Source organism: Brachycentrus maculatus, unplaced genomic scaffold (assembly GCF_059751285.1).
Source record: "Brachycentrus maculatus isolate JH-2025_06_01 unplaced genomic scaffold, ASM5975128v1 h1tg000045l, whole genome shotgun sequence".
Lineage (NCBI taxonomy): Eukaryota > Metazoa > Arthropoda > Insecta > Trichoptera > Brachycentridae > Brachycentrus > Brachycentrus maculatus.
In genome coordinates, this window is record NW_028280799.1 from 1 (window position 1) to 9,097 (window position 9,097).

Genomic DNA, 9,097 nt, shown 5'->3' on the forward strand with positions numbered 1-9,097 from the left:
CCTGTGTTGAACTATAAAGATTCGTCTCCGTCTTCGTGTTAAATAAATGGCCTTCTATTATTTCTGCTACCTACCCTTGCGGGGAAGCAGCGTGATGGTTAGTTAAGTTAGTAAAAATCTATTTAAAAAGTTTTACCTACGAAAAGTAGACATACCATGCATGTACTGTGTAGGCAGTATAGCACACAATATTACGCCTATTCGTTACATCTCTTTGCCTACCCCTGCGATGTAATGCAATAATAGTTAACGTAATAACAGTGCATGTCAGACCTCGGCTCTTAGTGCATGTTTGTTCTGCAACCACTAGTGCATGTTGGTCTTCGGGTCGTCCAAAATCGCAAGTGATCAACATTTTGTGCAGTTGTAAGTGTGCGAATAGTGCTATGGTGTTGACGTGTAGTATTGTTTGCATGCAGTTGTAGTGATTGTCCTGACGAAGAGACTGGTACGTCTCAAAACCGGTAGGCAACATTTTTGTAAAAAAATATTATATTTCGTTTAGATGCCCTCGAGGCAATACAGAAATGGCGTTATATGTGTCGCCTACATTCAAAATCTGCCAGATCCAGTTTTTTAAGATTTGAAAATAAATGAATAAATGCCGATTGTGGGTTATATTGTTTAAAATATTTATATACTTGAAAACCCCGCTAAAAATACTTCAAAATAGCGTTGTATTTCAAATTCCGTTATATTCATGGAACTTGCCTTGTGACCCATATCGGCCAATCACAGAGCGGGGATAGACTAAACATTAAGATGACGTCATTATCGGTTTGTGTCTCGTGTTTTTTTTTAAACGATAAAAAAATCTTAAACAATGGGGAAAATCTCTATTTCATAATATTTTATATAAAAATATATAAATATCTTTGAAACATAAATGTTACCCGGAGAATTTAGCATTTTTTGTCAAATCGACTTATATGGATCTGGCGGATTTTGAAAGAAGGGGACACATATGAAGTATCCAAAACTATTATTTGTTCAGTATGTCAGTGCAAGCCAAACTAATTGTGTTTTCATCGTGTTAAGCGGAAATTTTCATATTTCAATTTTGGTCCAATGACGTCATGTGTCAGTGACAGGTGTTAAAAAATGGAATTGTTGAATTTTACACGATTCGTCTTTTTTCAATTTCCAGCAAAATCTATTGGCGTTTTCTCAAAAAGAAATTTAATGAAAACATATCAAAACGTTCACGGTTTTTGTTTTCAGATGTATATTATATCATAGGTAACACTCTCTTCATCATGCATAGTTCTCTTTGTGTAATGCCACTTAAAAACTAAACTTTTAATATACCGGTTTTGGATTACTTTAGACTATAGTTGATCTGACGAGGAATTAAATAGTATTACACAAATAGAGCTTTGAATGATCAAGAGAGTGTTGTTTTATCATTACACAAAGATAATCATGTTTTACAGTTGTATATATATATGTATATATATATATATATATATATATAAACATATATATATATATATATATATATATATATATATATATATATATATATATATATATATATATATATATATATATATATATATATAACACTGTTTATATGCCGTTTGCTGGTTAAACATTTAATATATAGTTTTTGACTCTTTTATATTTTTTGTTTATTTTTCTTAAGTCTTTATATAACGTTGAGGCATTTATAATAATGAAATATCATTCGTAGGGTCTAAATCTAGTGTCTAATGAAATAAGTGAATAGTTGATTTAAGTAGTAAATACCACAATATATTAAGTGAAACTTAGTAGACTCTAAAAGTCAGTGTTTGATTTTAATATTTAAAAATAATTTCAAATGGAGTTCTACAAATTAAACGTCAAATCAACGAATTAATAAAAACACACAAAAATGGCATTTGCTAAGTAAAGCTTAAATTCAAATAGGTTGATACCACAAAGTGACTGCTGAATTAATTAATGAATAATAAATACAATTTAATAAACATTTTTTATTCCTCAAAAACTCGAAAGATTCGGCAGTCACATTCTGGAAAAATCTATCCATTTCAAATTTAAGTTTTACTTGGTAAAAACTAGTATTAGATGTATTTTTTCAGGGTATCTTTTGTCCATTGATTCTTTATTTGTTTTTTTTTTTCAGACAATTATATTTTTACGCCTTCGCAACAAGGTTGGTTACGAGATATCTGCGTACATAGACTACGCAGACCGTCTGATGTCTGAAGACTGGACGCCATTCTTCAAGGGAGAAATGAAACTGAAACCACTACCGTCCGATTTGAGCTATTACCACTGGAAAAGTGCCACAACGCAAAGTAACGTCACCAGGAACTTTAAGGTAACCAATTCCATACATTTGACCAATTTAATAAATTGTATACAGTCTGTAGAAACAATGATGCCAGTTTAAAAACCAAAGTCAACATCAACTGTCGACTGTCAATTTGACAGTTGACAGGTGATTTGTAGTGAGTACGTTTTGCCATTTCACCATGAATAGGCTGAATGACCATTATGCGCGTCGTAGGTTCGGTGAATGGGCCTAATATCCATTAAAGTCACTGTTTGGTGTGCTTTTTGGGCAGGTGGAATCATTGGCCCATATTACGATGCGAGCCAGAATGTTATCAGTGGAGAGCGTTACAGAACCATGGTTACTGACTTCTTCGTGCCTCAGTTGAATGACATTGATATGACAGAGCTGGGGTTTCAACAAGATGGCGCAACATGCCACACGGCACGTGCCACCATCAATTCACTCTGGGAAATTTGAATTTATATACCTCTAAAATAACACCCTTTATAAATCAATACATGTGCTATGGAATGATGAGAAGTGATTCGTTAAAAAAATGATTAGCAATCAGACCACCAATGTTTCATTTATTTTTATTTCGCAATAGATGATTTTAATAAGGCTATATATGAAACCCAGTATTACCTTTAAACCTTAGTTTACATATAAAACTTTCAAGTAATAACCCGCAAAGCGTCTATTTTAGGTGCTTGTCTGCAGGAAGGGTAGTAAGGATAGGGAACGTAAATGTGAAAAATACATCATAAACACCCAGATTAATTGAAAATAAATATTTTTTGAATTCATTTTGCAATTGGCGGGAATCAAACCCGTGACGTTAGTTTCGCAGTCGAACTTCTACCTAACTACGCCACGGCGCCTGTCTTAATTTATAAACCTCTTTTTCATCGGTTTCCAATACATTTTCAAAGGATTTAAAATAAAACCATTAAATATAATGTAAAAAATAAACGATATTGTTATATCCACAACATTTGAAGTGAGTTAAAAGTTTGTCAGAGTTCTCACAAGAGTCTAGCAAGTTTTGAAGGCATTATAAATATGATAGTAGAAGATTTTCCTCTCAACTTTGAACCAATTCAAGTGTAAAACTCACTGCAGTGATCTACCATACGTACAAGTTGGAAAACCATATTATATTAATTACTAGCTGTATCCGGTCACAGAACGGTTAAATTTTACAATGCAATTAAAATAAACAGTAGACGCTCTCTTAACCGGCGCCGCTTTTGCCGTCTCCACGCTTTAACCGGCCTTTTCTAGGAATGCTAGGCATGATTTTTTAGAGTGAAGTGTGGCTTTTTCCTTTACATATTTTTTACAGTTTGTGAATAACTTTTGATGTGTGAGTAATACAGAATAAAAGTTAAAATAAAATACTTGGCTGTATTTTATTGTTCAAAAACACATAAAAACGAAAGTTATGGCATTTTCAAAAAAAATCGTTTGTAATGGCATTTTCAAACTAGGCGGAACAATTGTCACAAAATTGATTTATTGTAACTGCAGACAGTTGGTAGAATTCCATATAGGATTGTTGGGTAATATATCCAAAGTTAAACACGGTTAATGGATTGAATTCTACTTTATTGACATATATGATATGTGACGCGTTTCGTCTTATTAAGTCTATATCAAACATTATCGAGTGTTAAAGTAGAATTCAATCCATTAACCGTGTTTAATTTTGGATATATTACCCAACAATACAAAATTTATGTTTAATGTGTTTTTTAACAATAAAATACAACTTAGTAGACTCAAAAAATTAGTGTTTGATTTTAACATTTAATTTTTAAAATAAACAGAATAATGTAAGCATCATCTGCAGAGGGGTAGATTATAGTATAAAGTCGTTCTCCAACAGTGGAAGCCTTTAAACACCCCCAGCCTACACTCTCGCGCGCTGAAAATTTAGATTTCCATATCTGCCTATGTGCCAGGCTACTGCCTACGTCCTGGCGATAAGGATTCGCGAGCAAACTTCTCACGATCCCGTTATTCTAAGTTCCTTGTTTGGATTCCGAAACATCCGCTCCTCACTTCGTAGTGGAGTGTTGTGTGTTTATTATGTAAAGGGTTATATTATTACGATTCTTTATGCCCCGCTTATAAAATGCTACAGCCCCCGCGCTGCATAGAGATCACCCTTGGCCGCACAGGGCTGCGTTATTTATTAAAATGTGTTCGTTTTTATTTTTCATGATCAATAATGCAAAAAAAATATTATGTCTCTTATGATAAAATGAAAGTCAGTTGTATTGTCAGTTGCATCCTAGCAGTTTTTTTTATAATTAGATTTCTGGCAGCAACAAGCACTACGAAATCGAATCTCGGAAAATAGAAAATCGAAATCTAATAGATGTTTCATGAAATAATTAATCTAAAACTATGTTTATCTAATTATTTGAAAAAGAAAAACCGCTTTAAATAATATTTATAAAGAGGCACGAGTAATGAATAATTTTTACTTTTTCGGTAAAAAAAATATTGCTTTTTCTCAAAAAATAATACCTAATTTTTATCAAATATATTTAGTTGTAGAGATGTGACTAATGGATAACTCTTACTGTTTCTTTTATTTTTAAATTTATAAATACATATATTTAAAAAAATTAAATAGTACCTGTACTTCAGTAAACAAATATATTATTTTAATTACAAAATATAAATTGATAATTGATCAAACAATTCCAACAGAACTTTTAATATTTGAATTAACTAAGTACTTCAACAACCTCCCTACAGACATAAAAAAATTAAGACATTAAAATGCTAAAAAAATAATTAAGATGAATTCTTCATATTAAATGATAATCTGAGAAAGAAAAAAAAGAAAAAACATGAAAAAAATAAAATAAAAAAATAATTGCATTAGGAACAAATATAACTAACAAGTGTAAATCCCTTTCCAAGCACAATAGTTCCGTCTCTTATTGGAGAGAATTGCGTTTTTAATTTTATGATTGTAAGCAGAAATGTTAAGAAAATTAATTGAAATCATAAACTTATGTTACCATTTTAATTTTCTTTTAAAGTTTAATGAATGTATCAGCCCTGAACAGCGACGAGTACCATACGAGTACATTACTCGTATAGAAGCAGAGCGCCGCAGAGGATAGCTCGGGGCGCTCCACCGTTTTATGGTCTAACGTAAAGTTTCCTCGAATAATTCAGGATTTGTTCTCGCGGGGAGTTGCGAAAACTGCCTGGTGAGATTTCACGCGAAAATGCAACACGAACTACCCCAAAACAGCGGCGGAATGCATTAGGTGGCCACTTCATCCGCGCGACGGGGTTGATTGACATCTTGTTTTAGTAAAGTAAAATTAAAATCCGCTTTCTGCTTCCGTTATTCGCCAATGTGTTTTTTTGTGACTGTTATGTTTTTTAATTACACTTTGAGGTCAGTGAAAAGTGAAAATATAATATTATTTATCAAAGCTATCACATTTTTACGTAACTTTTTTTCGGTGGGCGAAATGGATATGCTATGAAATCAGAGATTTTAATTGAAGGAATTTGAGTATGCTGACCAAACACATTTTTTAAAATGTGAATTGTATTGTAGTTATGGTTTGTAGTAACATTTTAAAAATAAAAGATTACTAGTTTACTTTAAAAAATGTAAACTAGTAAAAATAGTATTAATGTTGCTACATAGAGTTTTGAATAATATTTTTATCGAATAATAGTTTCAAAATATAGGAAATATTCATGAAATTTCAGCAAGGAAAACATACCTCACTCGTCATTATCAGGATGAGCGAGGAATGTTTTTTTTATGTCAAAAAATAATATGAAAATAACTACTGTAATTGGAGACAATCCAGATTTTGTGAACAAGTTTTTGGACATACTCAAAATGTTGTAAATAAATTATCTGGTCAAATTATGAGATTAAATAATAAAAATAAAAATGATATTTTCCGGCGTTTCTCATGTGTGTGATTATAATCCAGGATTCGGACCTCACATACTAATAAAAGAATTTCAATAAAAACACTCAATAAAAACTCAATAAAAACCTTCTTTTCATCTCACCAATCTCGAGTTAAGTTCTAGTGATTCAAGAATAATGTTTCAAAATTGGTTCATATATATATATATATATATAGTACTTCCAAGAATTTGAGTAGTGTGGTTGTCAATAATGGGTAGAATTGGTGAATGTTACACGTGTGTAAAGTGATCACTTCTTCACCTAGTATTATGTTTTTTTATATTTTTAAATATATATACATACATAAATATATATATATATATATATATATATATAAATATATATATATATATATATATATATATATATATATATATATATATATATATATATATATATATATATATATATATATATATATATATATATATATATATAGATATATATATATATATATATATATATATATATATATATATATATATATATATATATATATATATATATATATAATATATATATATATATATATATATATATATATATATATATATATATATATATATATATATATATATATATATATATATATATATATATATATATATATATATATATATATATATATATATATATAAATATATATATGTATATATATATATATATATATATATATATATATATATATATATATATATATATATATATATATATATATATATATATTTATATATATATATATATATATATATATATATATATATATATATATATATATATATATATATATATATATATAAACATAATACTAGGTGAAGAAGAATATAGAAGTCTGGGCATTTACGGGCTTACGACCGTCATAGGCTAGTTTAAGTGATCACTTTACACACGTGTAACATTCACGATTTTTTAATTTTTTTTTTAATGAAATTATTTTTCAGGCATTTACGGACAAGGACAAGGGGCTGTTAATACAGAGTCATCATGACCATATGATAGTGCAGGTCGACCCTTCAACCCCGCCTGGAGCGAACACGATACGTCAGAGAGTCTACTCAAAAAACTACGCACAAGCCGAGCTCTATGATCACGTATTGCGAAGAAAAGTGTGACGGGTGTGATAAAGCATTGTTTCCTCAACCAGTAATTTACTGAAACCCTGGGTAACTTATTCTAATCCTAAATTCAAATTTTACTTAGTAAATACCAATTTTTCACAAAAAAATCTTTCTGTATTCATAGATTTTAAGAAAAAGTGATAATTACCAAGTATAATTGAAATTAAAATGGATTGATATTACCACAAAGTGACTACCGAATCCATTAATAAAACAATTCATTCTACGTTAAGAATTCATAAATTGCACAAGAAATCTAAAATCATTCAAATAATTTTACTTTACATATCGCTCACTCCTTTCAACGTCATATATCCAAATTTGTTAATTATCAGTTGTGCATGTTTTCGGAATGACCAGAAAATGCACTTTATCCCAGCAAAAATGACATATTTTTAACTTAATATTTACCCGCTACAAAGCAGAAAATGTTGCATTTTGAAGAAAAGGTGTTGCAATTTTTTTTTTTAAATACTAAATATTGTTCAAATGGCGAAAAAACATTCAGGTGTATTTATTTTTAAACATTTTATTGTATTTTTAAAGTTTAAAAACCATCTCCCAAAAAATCTTTTTTTTATATATGACGTAGTTGAAGGGAATGAGCGATATGTAAGTAATTCAATATTTTAGAAACATTGTTTTTTATATTATTAGATTTTCGCAATTGTACCAAATAAATATGTATATTTGTAAGTAAACTTATGAAATGTAAAATGTTTATTCCTTAATTAGAGGAAATAAATACCAGGGAGCATCGAATGTCTCCTGCTGCTCTCCTGGGTTCGAGTCCCGGAGCAGGCTATAAAAATTTTTTGGAGATATTTTTATTTTGCATTTTGGTTATGATTGCTATATTCCTCCTTTAATGATTTACCGTCCGTAAAATGTTGAGTATTTTTAAGGGGAATTTCTCAAAATATATATATATTTTTTTACTGGAGTTTGTCTTTTTTCACACGAAAATATTTGGAAAACAATATTTTTTAACTCTTAACCTTTCAATAATTCTTTTTTTTTCACAACCAAATATTTATTTCGAATAAAACCTTTTTTTAAATACAAATATTTATTTAGGTATTTCAAGAAAAAAATTAAATAACGTGAAATGTTACGTGGGTTCAAAGAAAATTAAGTTACGATTAACTTATGCTGGGCCTTTATTTATTTGCAGATGAATATATAAAAAATACAAATATGGATTTGCAACGTATTTTATATTTAATTTTAAATTGATCATATCATACTTGATATTTTTATTTATTATTTTAACTCCTCGTACATCATATATGAGCATTGGTGAGCTATTGCGTGAAAGCAATATCTTCCAACCTACAAAAAACAAACTAGTGAAATTGGTCAAAGTTTGAACTTCAAACAGCATTTTAAAATTGGAAGGTAAAAAGTGTTTATTTTTGAGTGTTACGAAAAAAAAACATAATTATAATTGACTGCAGTATGAATAAATAGATAATGACAGCATTACATATGAATGAAACTGTAAAATAAAACAAGGAAGGCAAGGTAGTAGGATCAGGTAAGGTGTTGAGGAGAAAGTGGTGGAGAAACTGAGTACGAATGATATGACAGAGGGTAATGAATAATAATTTGAAAACAACGATTATTTATGTAGTACCATTTTTGCGAAATAATACCAAAAGGGTGTAAGTAAGGATTTAAAAGATACAAAATAATGATGCAGATGTTTCGTAGTTTAAAAAAATAAAAATT

General features: G+C 29.3%; 1 protein-coding gene across 1 annotated transcript; it reads left to right on the forward strand.

Annotated features, from left to right (window-relative positions):
* Positions 1–2,128: 2,128 nt before the first annotated feature.
* Positions 2,129–8,534, forward strand: LOC148312291 (cilia- and flagella-associated protein 299-like; the record flags this gene model as incomplete). The annotated part of the gene is made up of 2 exons (XM_088277526.1): positions 2,129–2,326; positions 7,190–8,534. Coding segments are annotated over 2 exons (369 nt in total), but the record flags the coding sequence as incomplete, so codon positions are not given.
* Between the last annotated feature and the right edge of the window lie 563 nt (positions 8,535–9,097).